General features: G+C 42.0%; 1 protein-coding gene across 4 annotated transcripts in view; it reads right to left on the bottom strand.

Moving 5' to 3' along the window:
* The window catches only part of CYP7A1 (cytochrome P450 family 7 subfamily A member 1), a 30,862-nt gene extending 24,199 nt beyond the window's left edge, over positions 1 to 6,663 (bottom strand). Inside the window, exons 1-2 of one of the 4 annotated variants that reach the window (XM_068134615.2) lie at positions 6,460 to 6,663; positions 3,276 to 3,516 (exon numbers count right to left, since the gene is read on the bottom strand). In XM_068134615.2, the coding sequence (XP_067990716.2) occupies positions 3,276 to 3,516; positions 6,460 to 6,566 (348 nt within the window). In that variant the 5' untranslated portion in view covers positions 6,567 to 6,663. Of the gene's footprint in view, positions 1 to 3,275; positions 3,517 to 3,653; positions 3,740 to 6,459 lie in introns of those variants that run through there. The other 3 variants (XM_078767668.1, XM_078767669.1, XM_078767670.1) reach the window with 3 other exon arrangements.
* Positions 6,664 to 19,332: the final 12,669 nt, after the last annotated feature.

Below are 19,332 nucleotides of genomic sequence, written 5' to 3'. Positions count from 1 at the left end.
TCTATGTCAGTGTATTGTCTTCTATGTCAGTGTATTGTCTTCTATGTCAGTGTATTGTCTTCTATGCCAGTGTATTGTCTTCTGTGTCAGTGTATTGTCTTCTATGTCAGTGTATTGTCTTCTATGTCAGTGTATTGTCTTCTATGTCAGTGTATGGTCTTCTCTGTCAGTGTATTGTCTTCTATGTCAGTGTATGGTCTTCTATGTCAGTGTATTGTCTTCTATGTCAGTGTATTGTCTTCTATGTCAGTGTATTATCTTCTATGTCAGTGTATGGTCTTCTATGTCAGTGTATGGTCTTCTATGTCAGTGTATTGTCTTCTATGTCAGTGTATTGTCTTCTATGTCAGTGTATGGTCTTCTATGTCAATGTATGGTCTTCTATGTCAGTGTACTGTCTTCTATGTCAGTGTATTATCTTCTATGTCAGTGTATGGTCTTCTATGTCAGTGTATGGTCTTCTATGTCAGTGTATTGTCTTCTATGTCAGTGTATTGTCTTCTATGTCAGTGTATTGTCTTCTATGTCAGTGTATTGTCTTCTATGTCAGTGTATTGTCTTCTATGTCAGTGTATTGTCTTCTATGTCAGTGTATGGTCTTCTATGTCAGTGTATGGTCTTCTATGTCAGTGTATTGTCTTCTATGTCAGTGTATTGTCTTCCATGCCAGTGTTTGGTCTTCTATGTCAGTGTGTGGTCTTCTATGTCAGTGTATGGTCTTCCATGTCAGTGTACTGTCTTCTATGTCAGTGTATTGTCGTCTATGTCAGTGTATTGCCTTCTATGTCAGTGTATTGTCTTCTCTGTCAGTGTATTGTCTTTTATGTCAGTGTATGGTCTTCTGTTGCAGTGTATGGGCTTCTATGTCAGTGTATGGTCTTCTATGTCAGTGTATGGTCTTCTATGTCAGTGTATGGTCTTCTATGTCAGTGTATGGTCTTCTATGTCAGTGTATTCTCTTCTATGTCAGTGCATGGTCTTCTATGCCAGTGTATGGTGTTCTATGTCAGTGTATGGTCTTCTATGTCAGTGTATTCTCTTCTATGTCAGTGCATGGTCTTCTATGCCAGTGTATTGTCTTCTATGCCAGTGTATGGTCTTCTATGTCAATGTATGGTCTTCTATGTCAGTGTATGGTCTTCTATGTCAGTGTATTGTCTTCCATGCCAGTGTATTGTCTTCCATGCCAGTGTATGGTCTTCTATGCCAGTGTATGGTCTTCTATGTCAATGTATTGTCTTCCATGCCAGTTTATGGTCTTCTATGCCAGTGTATGGTCTTCTATGTCAATGTATTGTCTTCTATGTCAGTGTATTGTCCTCTATGCCAGTGTATGGTCTTCTATGTCAATGTATTGTCTTCTATGTCAGTGTATGGTCTTCTATGTCAGTGTATTGTCTTCCATGCCAGTTTATGGTCTTCTATGTCAATGTATGGTCTTCTATGTCAGTGTATGGTCTTCTCTGTCAGTGTATTGTCTTCTATGTCAGGGTATTGTCTTCTATGTCAGTGTATTGTCTTCTATGCCAGTGTATGGTCTTCTATGTCAGTGTATTGCCTTATATATCAGTGTATGGTCTTCTATGCCAGTGTATTGTCTTCTATGCCAGTGTATGGTCTTCTATGTCAGTGTATTGCCTTCTATATCAGTGTATGGTCTTCTATGCCAGTGTATGGTCTTCTCTGTCAGTGTGTTGCCTTCTATGTCAGTGTATTGCCTTCTATGTCAGTGTATGGTCTTCTATGCCAGTGTATGGTCTTCCATGCCAGTGTATTGTCTTCTACACCAGTGTATGGTCTTCTATGCCAGTGCATTGTCTTCTTTGGCAGTGTATGGTCTTCTATGCCAGTGTATTGTCTTCTCTGTCAATGTATTGTCTTCTATGCCAGTGTATGGTTTTTTATGCCAGTGTATTGTCTTCTCTGCCAGTGTATTGTCTTCTATGCCAGTGTATTGTCTTCAATGTCAGTGTATGGTCTTCTATGCCAGTGTATTGTCTTCTACTCCAGTGTCTTGTCTTCTATGCCAGTGTATGGTCTTCTGTGTCAGTGTATGGTCTTCTATGTCAGTGTATGGTCTTCTATGTCAGTGTATGGTCTTCTATGTCAGTGTATGGTCTTCTATGCCAGTGTATTGTCTTCTATGTCAATGTATTGTCTTATATGCCAGTGTATGGTTTTCTATGCCAGTGTATTGTCTTATATGCCAGTGTATTGTCTTCTACTCCAGTGTATGGTCTTCTATGCCAGTGTATTGTCTTCTATGCCAGTGTATTGTCTTCGATGCAGTGTATTGTCTTCTATGCCAGTGTATGGTCTTCTATGTCAGTGTATGGTCTTCTATGTCAGTGTATGGTCTTCTATGCCAGTGTATGGTCTTCTATGCCAGTGTATTGTCTTCTATGTCAGTGTATTGTCTTTGATGCAGTGTATTGTCTTCTATGCCAGTGTATGGTCTTCTACATCAGTGTATTGTCTTCTATGCCAGTGTATGGTCTTCTATGCCAGTGTATTGTCTTCGATGGCAGTGTATTGTCTTCTATGCCAGTGTATGGTCTTCTATGTCAGTGTATGGTCTTCTATGTCAGTGTATGGGCTTCTATGCCAGTGTATGGTCTTCCATGCCAGTGTATGGTCTTCCATGCCAGTGTATTGTCTTCTACACCAGTGTATGGTCTTCTGTGTCAGTGTATGGTCTTCTGTGTCAGTGTATGGTCTTCTATGTCAGTGTATGGTCCTCTATGTCAGTGTATGGTCTTCTATGTCAGTGTATGGTCTTCTATGTCAGTGTATGGTCTTCTATGTCAGTGTATGGTCTTCTATGTCAGTGTATGGTCTTCTATGTCAGTGTATGGTCTTCTATGTCAGTGTATTGTCTTCTATGTCAGTGTATGGTCTTCTATGTCAGTGTATGGTCTTCTATGTCAGTGTATGGTCTTCTATGTCAGTGTATGGTCTTCTATGTCAGTGTATGGTCTTCTATGTCAGTGTATTGTCTTCTATGTCAGTGTATGGTCTTCTATGTCAGTGTATTGTCTTCTATGTCTGTGTATGGTCTTCTACCCTCTGTTCGCTTCTTTAATAAGCTCGGACTTGGTATGCAAAAACTGTCTAGGCCATTATACCTTATCTAAAACTTTTTGTTGCCCAAAGCAATCCTCGCCTTTGTCAAACTTTCCCAAATTTGTTAGAGTTTTAATCCAACCCGACATCCATCCAGCTTCAGTGTGATGATAAATGAAGGTGTTTATATGTCTCACTCGTTCGTTGCGCACCTTTGATGACATTTCATAAGCAAACTTGGTCCAGTTGAGTTGGCGACCCCGACGTGCGACCGCCCCGTACGAGAATGGATCCGTTACAAAGTGCACGTATTTCCCCGCGAGACGACACGTGAAGATTCCGCCATATCGTTTGTGCCTCTTCCGTAGGAACTCGAGAGGGTTCGCGCCAAACTGTAGTGCCATGCCCAGGTAGGGGATCCATCCGCACTCCAATGCGGGTTCACCGTGCATCCTGCGGAACAGTAAGAGATGTATTTGCTGCCAGAACACCGAGTTGTGAGTCTCAGGAAATGTTGATTTTTACCTAGAAACTTTCACAATAGCATCATAAATTGATGAAGGTAATCACAATAGTAAAGGTGAACTAACAATCACAGTGAAGTTCTGACGTGTCTGTAACTCACATACATACATACATACAAAAGCCCCTGAGGCATAAAGTGGGGGATACCACGTGATACAACTTTTGATAATGGGGGATCCAAAGGTCACGTTCCCAGTTAGAATTCCATTGAAAAGGATCGCCATAAAGGGTTTATAACAAAGATCGGCCATTATCACTAGAGGTACTTATCTTGCAGCACTCTTATTGCACTCTAACAGTGTACATGTGCAAACCGAGCAACAACATCATTCTGCTCAGCTACATGTGTTCATTCTGGCAGACAGGACGCCCGGCTTAACGTCAATCCTTGGGACGGCGCACTTTGTGATGCTGATGCACCGCGCCTTACCTGCGATGCACCAATCCGACAGTTTATAATTAGTTCGGGACTCAAAGGCAGGTGGGATACCTCTACATTTTTCCTGTTGACAACATTTTGAACGTATTAAACAGAATTTTTTATGCTATTAGGGTTAGGTTTAGGCCTGGTCCGATAGAGGCAGGATTAGCTGTGCATGTGGAATATCCCAGTTTATACTTCTCAGCAGACTCAAATTGAAAACTCGATCATAAATGAAAGGTAGTATATATGTATATGAACCACCTTTAGAGGCCATTTTTCCCCGCAGAGCAGGGGCTGGCATTTTTTGCCCGAACCCAGGATCCGAGGATCCCAAACCGGCACCCTAACCGCTCAGCCAACACCAGGCTCATAAATGAAAGGTAGTAACATCAGAAAAATCGACCACAGGTATTCTGCCTTGTGCCACAACTTCACAACTGATATATTAAACTTTAAGCCAAATGAACCACACACTTGGGGGAAACATTTTTTTTTCGGTTGGGACAAATAGTCTCTTGGAAAACTCTTTGTTGGAAAAGTTTAGCAAGAAGCGTTGCCTTGAACAGAAGAAACAATTATCCAGTGGCCAAAGTATCTGCTGGTATATGTGGAAGCATGTGTTCATGGTATATGTGGAAGCATATGTTCATGGTATATGTGGAAGCGTGTTCATGGTATATGTGGAAGCATGTTCATGGTATATGTGGAAGCATGTGTTCATGGTATATGTGGAAGCATGTTCATGGTATATGTGGAAGCGTGTTCATGGTATATGTGGAAGCATGTTCATGGTATATGTGGAAGCATGTGTTCATGGTATATGTGGAAGCGTGTTCATGGTATATGTGGAAGCATGTTCATGGTATATGTGGAAGCATGTGTTCTTGGTATATGTGGAAGCATATGTTCATGGTATATGTGGAAGCATATGTTCATGGTATATGTGGAAGCATGTTCATGGTATATGTGGAAGCATGTTCATGGTATATGTGGAAGCATGTTCATGGTATATGTGGAAGCATGTTCATGGTATATGTGGAAGCATGTTCATGGTATATGTGGAAGCATGTTCATGGTATATGTGGAAGCATATTCGTGGTATATGTGGAAGCATGTTCATGGTATATGTGGAAGCATGTTCATGGTATATGTGGAAGCATGTTCATGGTATATGTGGAAGCATGTTCATGGTATATGTGGAAGCATGTTCATGGTATATGTGGAAGCATGTTCATGGTATATGTGGAAGCATGTTCATGGTATATGTGGAAGCATGTTCATGGTATATGTGGAAGCATGTTCATGGTATATGTGGAAGCATGTTCATGGTATATGTGGAAGCATGTTCATGGTATATGTGGAAGCATGTTCATGGTATATGTGGAAGCATGTTCATGGTATATGTGGAAGCATGTTCATGGTATATGTAGAAGCATGTTCATGGTATATGTGGAAGTATATGTTCATGGTATATGTGGAAGCATGTTCATGGTATATGTGGAAGCATGTTCATGGTATATGTGGAAGCATGTTCATGGTATATGTGGAAGCATGTTCATGGTATATGTGGAAGCATGTTCATGGTATATGTGAAAGCATGTTAATGGTATATGTGGAAGCATGTTAATGGTATATGTGGAAGCATTTTCATGGTATATGTGGAAGCAACGCACGTTGAAAAGTCTTTCCATGGCATGTTTGCATGTCTGAAAAATGTGCACACCAGACTCGGTGGCGTAGTGGTTAGAGTGTCCGCGCTTAGTCTGGGAGGTCAGGGGTCAAACCAAAGTACGTGCTGCTTCCTTGCTTGGATGGAGGATGGAGCTGGGACAAACCACCCTATGTCGGCAACCTTTGCGCAGGCTTTGATGGGCGTAATGTCCTTTGCGTTGGAGTTTTTTGTAAGTGAATTCGTATTTATAAACGAACAGGTTGCGTTGCCAATTAGCGGCAACTGGGAACGTCAGGTTGTTGCAATTTTCCGCAAACACTCCATCAATGACTCGGCAGGTGATGCGTGATAACATTTCTAATCGCATCGTGCGGTTTATCTCGATGAAAGGTCCAACCATGTACGACGCAAACGGAACCGAGTGTCAAGGAATAGGATGACTTATTGGATATAATACGATTCCATTGACGGTCAGATTGAACTCGACGAAGAACAAAAAATCTTAATACGGTCGGAAATTCCAACACCTCTATGGATGAGACACAAGATAGCCAACAAAGGTATGAATAAGCATATATTATGCATACAGGTACGTACATAATTAGCATATTGTTACAAATTATATACTTATACGTTAAAAAATAGAGAACATCGTTACGTCTGACTATTGTATATCCCTCTGCTGCAGGAAATTTACAATGACTGATGTACATTTTGTACATACTTGACATACGAGATGTCTGCACTTGAATCAACATCACGATCTTTGACTGACCTTCTGCGGTGACCAAACAAGGTGCACAGGACCAGGCACAAGGTGCTGAAGATGGACCACAAGGTGCTGAAGATGGACCACAAGAAGATACTCGTGCGAGACGCCATGGACACGCAATGGAGTCCCTCGTATTAGAGATACAGGTCGAGGGCAATGAGAGTGGATGTGAAAAAAGTACAAACGAGGAAGGACACGGTTTAAATTGCGAAGGTATGGATGATTGAGTTTTGGGTAGAGGGAGCGTGTCGTCCGCGCTGTAATGTTTGCATGCCTCTGAGATCCAGGCAATTTATTGGGATAGGCAAGGGCTTTATCAGTCCTGTTGGCTCATAGGGGTGTGGGAAGCCAGGACGAGCGATAGGGGGGTGGGGTTAGTTTTAGGGAAGTGATGATATACAGGGAAGAGGGATTATTGATGTACAGAGACTGCAGTTTGGTGTTTTACCATACAGGGGCATGGAACCATTGTCCGCTCAATATGACCAACAGGTTCGGTCGGATTTGCACAATGTACTGTTTAGTCAGTATGTTTTTAGGGAACACAGGGAATTTGACATAGGAGGAAGTCACAACAGGGACTGTCAAGAGAAACCAAAGTTAAAATATATATCCCATGGATGGAATTGATGCAGTGTTGATAGAGCGCAAAGATTGATGGTACAAATGGCCTCCTGCCATGTCCAATTGCATGTATTTCTTTGTTTGTGTGATGTTTGTATGCAGTGTCGAGGCTCATGGAGGAGCAAGAACACAGGATGGACCAGGACATTGAAGAACAGGAGAAAGAGAGGGAAGGGACACACCAGCAGCAAGGCCCGAGGACAAGTTAGAGGGAGACTTGAACAAATAAAAGGTGTGTGAGGAAGATTGAGAGCAAGGGGAGGACACTGGGGATGAACAGGATGGATACTGCCAAAAAAACTCTCAATCACAGAAGCGGAAGGAAAAACTGGAAACTTGAAAAGAGCTGGGCTCAGGGAGGCTTCAATGGGGGAAGAAGAGTTCGTGGTTGTAGCTGGGAGATGACCTGAGATGGTGATGTGAACAGTCTTGCCCGGGAGGGAAGAAAGAAATTGAAAAGAATGAGTAATTGGTTACACAGGTGGGAAAAAGAAGAACGAATGAGTGGAGGTGAGCAGTAAGTCTGGATTTTGGGAGTTTTACCAGGATGTAATGTAATGCTGTTTTTGCTCCATGTGTGTGTTTGGTTCCGTGTTTTATGAAATACCATATGCCCTAGTGACTGGAATGGGTCCGTAATAGCTTCATGCGAGCTGGTCAAGCTGACAGAAGAACGTGATATCTGGGAAGACTGCTGTAAACCTTTGCCTCATTGCTCATCTGAGTTGCCTGATGACGGCCTCTTCTTCACCCAGATACTGCACCCTCTCACATGCAATGCCAACTTCCCTGGTGGAGGTCTCCATCACTAAGAAGATGAATGCTCAGCTGCAGGAGCAGACCCAAGTAGAATTTCGACACCTTTTGGACATGGACCACACTAGATGGCCCAGCTCTCGGAGTGAAGTGCCCATTCCATTGAGACCATACTGGGACTCAAAGGTTGAGTTAGGTGTCTCTGATGGAATGATCTATAAAGGTATGCGGTAGTAGTGCTACCGAGGCTCTGTCATCACATGCTCTCCATCACACACAGCTCTCACCTTGGTATTGTAAAGTGCAAACAGCGGGCTCAGGAAGTGCTCTATTGGTCAGCAAAGTACCAGCAGATCGAAGATGTGGTAAAAACTGCTCTACTTGTGTGGATTACCAGAATAAGCTTCCTCCGGAACCGACACAGATTCCAGATTTACCCTTCAACCAGGTAGCCGTGGACCTATTGGAGTTTGAGTCAAAACTGTACATTATAGTTGTCCTTTGACATCCCCTGCACAGTTGTTGATGGGTAGAAGACCAGGTAACAAGCTGCCTGCAAAGTGCAACTTACATGTACCAAAATCCTACAGCTTTCATTATGTTAAACGACATTTTGACATGGAGAAGACCAAGCAGAAGTTCTATCATGATCAGGTAGTGCGAGAGCAGCCACCTTTAGTTAAGGGTCAGCAGGTGCACATGGAACCACTGCCAGGCACTAGCAAATGGGTTCCTGGCGAGATTGTAAAAAAACAAAATGATGTGCATATGAACACCATCATGTATTGTCTTTTGCCGAGTATGAACAAAATCTGTCCATACATCTCCGAGATGTGGTTGCGGATGGACAGACAGACAAGACCCAATCCATAAGCCCCTGTCTTGGACTAAGTCCAACGGGGACTAATAATTGATGCCAACTGCCTTAATCGATTAATATTTGTGCGTGTGTGTGTTTGTGTGTACGTGTATATGTGCGTGTGTCTCCTCCATAACTCCTCAACCATGAAACCTAGCAGCCCCAAACTTTGCAGGCATACATATCAAACTCCAAGAGGGTGCAGGAATTAAAAATGGGTGTTTGAGTGTGTTTAAACACCCCTTTTGAAGATCATTTACGCTAAAAAAAATTTACGCTGGGTACATTTGCTAGTACTTAACAAAACTGTGGTTTTACATTGAGCTAAATATTTTCTTGTGCATGTGGTTGAGAACAAATTAGGTAGCAATTGTTAAATTTTTTATTTATTTTTGGCCAAATTGCTTTTATAAATTTTATTAATATTAATTTTTAAATATGGCTTGTTTATACTTTATAGTTTTTGTCTTTGAAGTGGAAATGAATATGTTTTGGTCTCTGTAAATGAAAGTGATAGTTTGAAAAGCAACTTTGGCAGAACTTTATTGAAGATCTTACACATTTGATTGATTTGACACAGAATGACCCCCAGTGAAGATGTTTGTCCTTGCAAATCCAAACGGACACCAGTTTGTGGGTTACATTAGAATAATTGCGGTCGATTTGTTCGTGTTAACACAATATATCTGTAATAACCCCGTTTATCTATGAGGATGACCTTTTCTAGTACTGAATACACATGTTGCGTACACTGCATATGTGACAGAAGTAAATTAAATGACAGTCTTCATTGTAAAATGTTCTTGAACGGAAGAATTAATTTGGCATTTTAAGGTCAGAGAAACATTTCAGGAAAAGTTGTTTTCTTATTTTGAGATGTGTATGAGGTCCTTTGCCTGTAGATTAACATTTTAATATCTAATGCTCTGGTATTTTCTTTTCAACTGGAAATTAATAAATCCTTTTTTTCCTGATGTAACAACATAGTTTTCATTTCAACAAGTTGCCTGCCATATGGAATTAAAATTAAAATTTACCTTTATACCATGTGCACACTTGCCTCCAAGCTGTCTAGCCTGGATTCGAATCCCAACCCAGCTGTAAACTGTCATCCGGTGTTTCACGAGCAGGAAGATTCTTCAATGTGTTCTTCAACGGCGTCCCGTCTGCTGCCATTCGTTGGTAGAAATTAAGGATCCCATGATGTAGGCAAGCTATCGCCAGCACCCTGAACAAATGACAAATTCCTGCTGTAACCTTAGTCGAACGTCAAGCCTGGCCAACCGGTTCGTGAAAGACTTGGGCTCAACTCCGCAATAACGTGGGATTAATTGGGCCAGTTAAAGAAGAAGATTGTACCATGTGTCACTAACTATGTATGTTTTGAAATGTCACTGTGATGAAGATGATTGGAATATTTCAGTGTAGATTTACATGTTTGGAATATTGTGCCGAAAATCTCTTCTAAGTCCTTATGCACCAAAATTATCGTAACTTTACCAATGTTTTCCAACGATGACGTCATCACCCATAAACCTCTTGGAGATGCCCTGTTTCCTGTTTGCAAGGAGTCAAAATTACCTTCAACTAGGGCATGCCCGTACTATATATATATCTAAAATTATATCCCCCCCCCTCTATTTACATGAAATGGTTTGGTCCATGAAATGTTTTGGTTCATTCGCAACGCCAAAGCGAACGGCGAACGGCTTGCGAGTACAGTGACAATCCCCCCCCTCTATTTACATGAAATGGTTTTAATTAGTTTTAAAACATAGTTTAACGCCAACATATGGCATGCCCGTACCCGTACTATCCGTAATGGCGCACGCTCTCACAGGAGCTCCGGAAGGTCGCATATCGCAGGAAAGCGAAAGAATCGCAAATTAGTTTTAATTAGTTTTAAAACATAGTTTAACGCCAACATAGCGCCAACATAGTTTGCCGACGGGAAATAAATGAATACGCTCTCAAATGTGCCATCCGAGGCAGAGTCTGTTCGCCACGTTCGGCACACGTGATAGCTCGCTGCTCTCTGATTGGTTGAATCGTTTTTTGGACATAGCTCGGTAACTACTTCTGCGATTAATTTAAAACCTTGAAAAGGCACATCCTAGGGTCCCCAGCAATATACCTGGCAAGTTTCAAGTATATCGGACCGGTAGTTGTCGAGAAACAGCGGTCACAGACAAACATACAAACATACAAACAAACATACACACAGAGATTAGTGGAATTATAGATAGACTAGGGCATGCCCGTACTATATATATAGGACGTGCCCGTAAGTGCGTGATGTTACCGTACAATGAATGTATCGTCCCGACGCCGCAGCTCGGATGGCGCTGCAGTTAATCGGGCCCCCAAATTCCTCATCGACGATAACTAAACAATATATTATATGAATCGCACCGTACATACCTCCTTCTAGATCTTGTTCTTGTCTTGATATACTCACTCAGGCTCACTCTATCACGACTGAGTCCTCCCAGCTCCTCCAAATGGCGCCCGCTAGCCGCTACGTAAGTCCGGAAGTGACGTCCTCATTTGACTGTCCGGAAGGTCGCAAATCGCAGTTACGATGAATCGCAAATTAGTTTTAATTAGTTTTAAAACATAGTTTAACGGCAACATAGTTTGCCGACGGGAAATAAATGAATACGCTCTCAAATGTGCCATCCGAGGCAGAGTCTGTTCGCCACGTTCGGCACACGTGATAGCTCGCTGCTCTCTGATTGGTTGAATCGTTTTTTGGACATAGCTCGGTAACTACTTCTGCGATTAATTTAAAACCTTGAAAAGGCACATCCTCGGGTCCCCAGCAATATACCTGGCAAGTTTCAAGTATATCGGACCGGTAGTTGTCGAGAAACAGCGGTCACAGACAAACATACAAACATACAAACATACAAACATACAAACAAACATACACACAGAGATTAGTGGAATTATAGATAGATAACTGAAATAATTTAACTCAACATTTTAAAAGGTTGGGGGAAATATTGAACAATCAGATCGTGGTGTACTTGTTATGATCCATTTGGACAGTAGGTACATACAAAGGATGTAACTACCATATACTGGAGTAAAATCATAATGATGAAGAGAGAGAGAGAGAGAGAGGCCCATTAACTTTTCAAAACCTTGGACGGTTCTCTTTCCAAGATGGCAAATTAGCATGAGAATTTGGGAAAAAACAATCCCACGAAAAATCGAGTTCAAATGTTTTAATGAGGTTACAAAAGGACATAATGAGGTTACAAAAGGACATAATGAGGTTACAAAAGGACATAATGCCAGCCTCAGTTCATTCTCTGGTTGGCAGTCCGATAAATGGGAGAGACGTTTGCTGGTTATTGTTAACCTTGCCAGGACATCCATCTTGCTGGTTATTGTTAACCTTGCCAGGACATCCATCTTGCTGGTTATTGTTAACCTTGCCAGGACATCCATCTTGCTGGTTATTGTTAACCTTGCCAGGACATCCATCTTGCTGGTTATTGTTAACCTTGCCAGGACATCCATCTTGCTGGTTATTGTTAACCTTGCCAGGACATCCATCTTGCTGGTTATTGTTAACCTTGCCAGGACATCCATCTTACTGGTTATTGTTAACCTTGCCAGGACATCCATCTTGCTGGTTATTGTTAACCTTGCCAGGACATCCATCTTGCTGGTTATTGTTAACCTTGCCAGGACATCCATCTTGCTGGTTATTGTTAACCTTGCCAGGACATCCATCTTGCTGATTATTGTTAACCTTGCCAGGACATCCATCTTGCTGGTTATTGTTAACCTTGCCAGGACATCCATCATGTATAAGATTACATTTTCAGGTCACTCATTATAATGGATTGTCCCATGAGCATGATGGCCAACGGACGCTTTGAGTGCCGATTGGAGCCTGGAGTTTAAATGATATGTGAAGCAGTTATTTCTCATTAAACAAATAAATGCACTTCGGGAAATTTATTACATCCATACATTGTTACCTTTGATGTGCCACAGGTCTACAAAAGAGCTCCGTTTGGTTGCTGTTGCTGTTGTGGTTCTTGTTGGGGTCCTATTTTTGAAATTTGTACCCATTGGTAAGACAACTGCCAGACCCCACCCACATTTGTCATTTGACTCCACCCACCATGACATCCAGATGAAATATGGCCGCCATCTTGTTTTTCTGGTGGGGCCAACAAGACATCAGGCCTTGTAGACCTCTGCTGATTAATTATACACTGCCCGGGTTTGTTGTGTCGTATTTCCATTGGCTTTGTTTGGGTCGAGTGTTACGATGAGGGACCCTGAAAAATCTAATAATTGGCGAATAATAATTATTCGTAAGGTTTAATCAAGCCTGTCAGCACCCTAAAAATAGCATTACATAATTTATTGAATGGCTCCTTATTGGGGTTAAACAATCCGTGACGAATCAGCTCATTGTGAAACAAGACCAAAAATCTAACAGCAGCGAAGCCGGGCTGGTAAAATATTATAAACCACAAACACACATGATTAGCTTTATAAACAGTCGCAAATGCCGCTTATAACATTAAACAAAGAAATTTGGAAGAATCCCGACATCCGTGAAGTAAGTTTTACTTACAGAACTGAGGGAAGATCTACGGTAATCTATATACCCCACAAGGGTTGGGTTAATAACAAGCTATCAAAAAACCGAGGCGAATTCCTTACTTCCGCGGTTGTCAGTACCGAACATCACTCATCACTGATTCATGAACCATACACCGCTTCAATCCATTAACTTTGTATTCACGACATTGGGATTAAAGTGTGATGGTTATATTTACAATATTATTATTATTATTATTATTATTACTATTACGAAAACGATACTACTGAAACGATACGCTATTGTATTAAGAAACCTGGGCTTAATCTGTCTGAAGCGGTACAAAGGGTAGGTATCGTTATGTTGGAGGAGCCGTAACGCCGATACTTTCGATATTTGTTGGGCATTTTGATTTGTTCGTTTGTTTGTGTTTCACACTGAATGAAAAACATAAAGGTAGAGCATGGCGATTGTGATACATGACTGGTTCGACGATATGTTCGGCCTGAACGAAATTGGAATCAAAATGGCGGAGTGTGGAGAGTCAGCCGCAGTACGCCGTAATGACATCAGACGTAATCACGTCACCATGTCATGTGACCAGATACTCAGCTCTGATTGGTATACGTTTGAGGGGACAAACATACGGGCTGTGGCATAAAAATCGTGGTGGAGGATGTGTCGAGTTAATGAGACGAGTTAACGAGAACGACATGAGAGGTGTCAAGTTAATGTTTTAATCGTGCATTAAATGTGTGTTTCCCAATCGGTCCGTTACCGGATTTTGGCGCAGGTTGTCACCACAGTGCGGTCATTCTTGTTTAGTTATGTTTGCTTTTGTCAAGTTCTGCTCTTTTTAAGGCTTCAAGGAAGCATGACAAATGGTGACCTCGCCCCGCCACCTCCTCCTCCCCCTGTCTAATTGTTGAACTCGCTGCTTGTGAACATGCATGTTGTCTCATGTGCCAAACCACTGTTACTTTCGTCAGCAGTATGGTATTTATTTATTTTATTTTTTTTTTATTTTTTTTTTTAAGAGGTTTTGTACATTACAACAATAAATCCAAAACATACAAATTTTGTCTCAATTTCACTTTCTATCAAGTGTTTGAAGCACATTATTTGCCAGTGAATCGATCCTGTTTGTCGTGTATCCCTGGATTGTGTCAATATGGTAATTATGGCTTTTTCGTCCGAACTTTTACAGATATTAAATTTAATGGAAGGACATCAATGTGTTTTAACATAAATTAGGAGGACATTAGCACCAATTTGTGGAGTATTGCCGGCACCTAGATCTGGGTTCGGGTTCGTCAGGCTGGACCGGTCGGTTTGTGAAAACCTTGGCCACACTTCGCTCTCTGCCACAAGAAGGTGAGATGTATTGGGTCATAAAGAAGAAGAAGAAGAAGAAGTGTTAGTGGTAGTGGTAGTACAACAACAACAAGAAGTACATTCAATAAAGCAACATAGGAGATGGCGTTGAACCTGCAATCCCATCATCTTGAGCTAAGTGCTCAGATGGGAACGACAAACAAGCGAAATTGACCTTTGCTTTGTTTTGTTTTTTTGTTATTGAAGGCCATTGATGCTTGTTTTCTTGACCTCTGGAGGTTACTGATGTTTTTATGTATCTTTCCAAGAAGGCAGCACATACCTTAGCTGTCGTAAAGTGCTGTGATAAATCTATTGCTGTACCGCGTTGTTTTTGTTGACAGTCATCAAGTTAAAGCAGTTTTTTTTTTTTCAGGAAGAGTATTTTTTAACGACCAGTGCTGATCGAGTTGATCTCAATGATCAAGGCCATGATCTTGCTGATCGAGGGTTGGATGCAATATAACTTGGGTAGCAGTGATCCCTTGCACTTTTCGATTTCAGGTATGGTGTACATACAATTTTCCTTTGCGGATCTCAGTGATTACGTTTTCCTGCAAACGATCAGACAAACGATGGAATTGACCGGATATATGCTTTGAGACGCAACATGTCATCGGTCGTTGCTCTCGATCGTGGTTTCGGGGGATCGACCTTACTGACACCTTTGACCTTGGCCTTACCCAAGTGTTTGTGGACGATGGTGGAAACTGTTTTGAGAAATTTCAATTTATTGGACTTTTTGTGTGACGTTAATGGAATGATCTTCCTCATTGTAAAGTACTGCCCATGGGGAATAACATATGTTAACTAGAACGGCACTCAGTAGAGAGCATACCTCTGCCTGGTTGGCCATATCACTCAATGGTGAAGAATCACTAAAAAATTAAATAATTATCATATCCAAATCCATATTCAGATATTCACCAAAATCGAATCTATTTCTCCTTGTCACACACCCAAGCTCTCCACCAAGTTTTGTCCAAATCAGTCCATAACTTTTGGAGATATCCTGCTATGTATCGTTTTTGGCCCAATCTCGCAATGGTGAAGAATCAGTTAAAAAATTAAATAATTCTCTTATCCAAATCCATATTCAGATATTCACCAAAATCGAATCTATTTCTCCTTGTCACACACCCAAGCTCTCCACCAAGTTTCGTCCAAATCCGTCCATAACTTTTGGAGATATCCTGCTATGTATCGTTTTTGGCCCAATCTCGCAATGGTGAAGAATCACTTTTAAAATTCTACTAGCCGAATCCGGATCTTCACCAAAATCGAATCATTTCGTCCTTGTCACATACGCTACATCTCTGCCAAATTTCGTACTTATCCGTCCACGACTTTTTGAGATATTTTGTTCACAAACAGACAAACAGACAAACGGACAGACAGGAGTGAAAACATAACCTCCATCCACCTTTGGTGGCGGAGGTAATAAAATCGTGTGATTGTTAATGTTTTTGTTAATATTGTGTTCGTATATTTCATTTTATTTCAGATGCTGAGACTGATTGAAAATGGCGACAGTAGAAGAAAAAATTACCTGTGAGTTACGGCTCACAGAAGTCCATAACAGCTGTGAGAATACAATTCACTGCTCACTACAGGAGAGACGTACCACATGGGAACTCAATGAACAACTGGATGAAAAGGTCTGAAGAAACTTGATCAGTGAATGACAAACCAGGATAGGGGAGGCCTCAAATTAACGAGGAGACTGCGGCCATCGTCCAAGAAGCGTAAAAGTATCCACAACAGTCGCTACGACGCGTATCTGGTGAACCAACTACCACACTAATCAACATTGCACAAGAATTCTCAACGTTAAATGAGCTCAACAACACCCTTACAAGATTCAGGTGGTTCAGGTTCAACTGTGACAGGAGGACTACCAATGCAAGGTTGGACTTGTGCCAACAGTCCAAATCAAAAATCCACAATCCTCATGGGTTCTCGCCCAGTTGCCATTTTCTGACGAGGCAAAAGTGGCAAAAGAAACCACCACAATTACCGCATTTGCGGGACAGAACATATGCCAGGAAGTTTGGCAACATGAAAGAGACTCATCAAAAATGAATGTCCGGTTCCTCTAAGGAAGTCACGCATTATTTGATCCTTGTCATTAATTTTTTTAAAGAAGCAACAGTCAACGGTGAACGTCACTTTGCAACGTTGCAGAATTTATTTGTTTGTGAACCCTCTTCCAACAAGCCGGAGCTCCCTGCCACTATGTTTGGAATGTGTGACAACAGGTGACTTTCAAAATGATGTACGAATGCTAACTGAGGCCATGTGTGCATGCGTTGTGTGTTCCGTTCGCACGACATCTGTAATTCAAATAGTCTTTAAGAAATATACATAGTCGAGGCTCGTGGAAGAGCTAGAATGAGTACAAGTGTACAATGAATGTATCAGGATACAACAGGCCAAAAGGAACAGTTGAAAGAGGGGGGGGGGGGGGGGGGGGGGGGAAACCAACAGCGGAGTTGAAGGCCAAGATCAATCGATCAAAAGGGATCAAGATGGAGGGTCATTCCATGCTACAGTCCTTATCTGGTAGGCATGGAATACGTCCAGAGCTGCCCCGATAAACGTCATCACAAGGGGTTTCTGGCATGTGCGCCGAGCAATCTGCGTGGATTTACGTCATTTCTGAAGTGCTTTATTGATCCATGGTTATGATGAAGCTTTGGATGCAGGATTAAAGATAATGGTCAGATCAGCAGAACAGACAGTTTTGGGTCATTGGCAGAGAGGCCAAATTTGAGTAGAGTCGAGAGATCATCGTGCGCAACAGAGTTGGCTGCTCGGGTAGTGATGGCGAGCGGAACCATGGACCAAGTTCTGCAAAGGCCCAGCCAGGACTCGAGCAGGAAATGTGGTGAGCTGTTACTTAAATGAGTTGAAAATAAACTACTCAAGACCTCCAATGGTCAAAAGTGACCTGCGAGCATACTTTTCCCTTTGAGCTGTGAGTTTACCAAGAGTGGCATGATCTTACAGACTTGGCATTTAATATGGAATATTTTTTTTTCTTGACTTGGATTTACTTTCTTAACTCAGTATATCAATCTGGTGAGTTTCTTTTACACTTTGGTGATTTATTTGTTAAAAGAACCATGTCATTGATTGTCTGTCGCAGCAAGAAGTCAACAGCAGGATTATATCACAGGTGGCGTGGCAAAATGTACGGACAGGTGCATTTGATGATTGGTTTCACAGTCGGGTATACAAGGGTTGTTGCGTTCTGTATTAGTGGAAAACAACTGCTGCACGTTTCCAAAAGTTATTGCCGCTTCCTCTGGAGATGGTCCGTCAACTCGACAATGCTGTTTGTCAAGGAGTGGTGGCTTTACGAAATTACGGCATAAAACAGCGTGCTATTGCTTGGCAGTATGGCATCACTGAAGGTCAGGTGTCAAAGATCCTGAAACGAAATGCTCAGAGGGGTGTCCCTACTCCAATACCGAGGCCAGGACGTCCCCGCAGAACCACAAGGAGGGATGATCGCCAGCTGCACCGGTTAGTCCGCAATGGCCGTACCAAGTCAGCTAATCGGCTTAGGGCTGAGTGACAGCAACTGACAAATGTGCCTGTATCCTGAAGGCTAGTCAACCAACGACTGGTTCAAGCAGGCTATCGTGCCAGGTGTCCCCTGAGAAAGCCACGCCTGACCAGACAACACCGCCAGCGCCGATTGCAGTGGGCCAGAGAGCACCGTCAATGGCAGCCAGGACACTGGAATCACGTGATCTTCAGTGACGAGTCTAGATTTCTGGTCTATCGTCAAGATGGCCGCGTCCGAGTGCACAGACAAGTGCATGAAGCCTACAACAAAGATTTATAGTGCCAAGAGTCCAAGCTGGAGGTGGTGGGGTGACCGTTTGGGCTGCTTTTCATGCAGGGGGAAAAACTGACCCGGTTGTTCTGAATGGAAACCTGAACCAGTTCAAGTACAGGGCCATTCTGGAAAACAACATTGCTTCCATTCGGCTCGTGCAGCCTTTCGAGGAAACTTTGTCTTCCAAGATGACAATGCACGGCCTCATCGTGCTCGCATGATCCAACACTTTCTTGCTGACCGTGGTGTAGAACATATGGAGTGGCCTGCCATGTCCCCGGATATGAATCCGATAGAGAACTTGTGGGCAGAATTAACCCGTCAAATCGACCACTTGGACCAGCAGCCTGCCTCTGTGCGTGAATTGCAGCAGGCTATTGTAACTGCATGGCAAGCGATTCCTGTCCAAACCTTGGCAAATCTCGTGAACAGCATGCCTCAACGTGTACGTGCTCTCCTGAATGCTCGTGGGGGTTACACGAAGTACTGAACTGTAATTTTACTGTCCGTAATCCCAGTCGTAATTTAACTTTTGTTTTTGTTTAAAAAAAATTCGGCTAATGTGCAAAATAAAGAGATACTTCTGGAAAACGTACAGAAGTTTAACACAGTACTGTCCATGAATTGAGTTCGATATCAGTTTACATCACTTTCAAGGATCAATTTATTTGTTTCGAAATGTCAAATGTGGTTTTTGTTTCTTTTAAAGGTCACATTAACAAAATCTAGAATAATTTCAACATAATTCCAATTAACTTTTGGTTCTAAGACATCTTGAAAAGTAAGTTCACTCTCCACATAAAAAAATATTCCATATTAAATGCCAAGTCTGTATTTGTGCATTGG

The sequence above is a fragment of the Myxine glutinosa genome, chromosome 13 (genome assembly GCF_964187855.1).
Source record: "Myxine glutinosa chromosome 13, kmMyxGlut1.1, whole genome shotgun sequence".
NCBI classification, from domain to species: domain Eukaryota; kingdom Metazoa; phylum Chordata; class Myxini; order Myxiniformes; family Myxinidae; genus Myxine; species Myxine glutinosa.
This window is presented reverse-complemented; position numbering and strand designations above follow the sequence as displayed.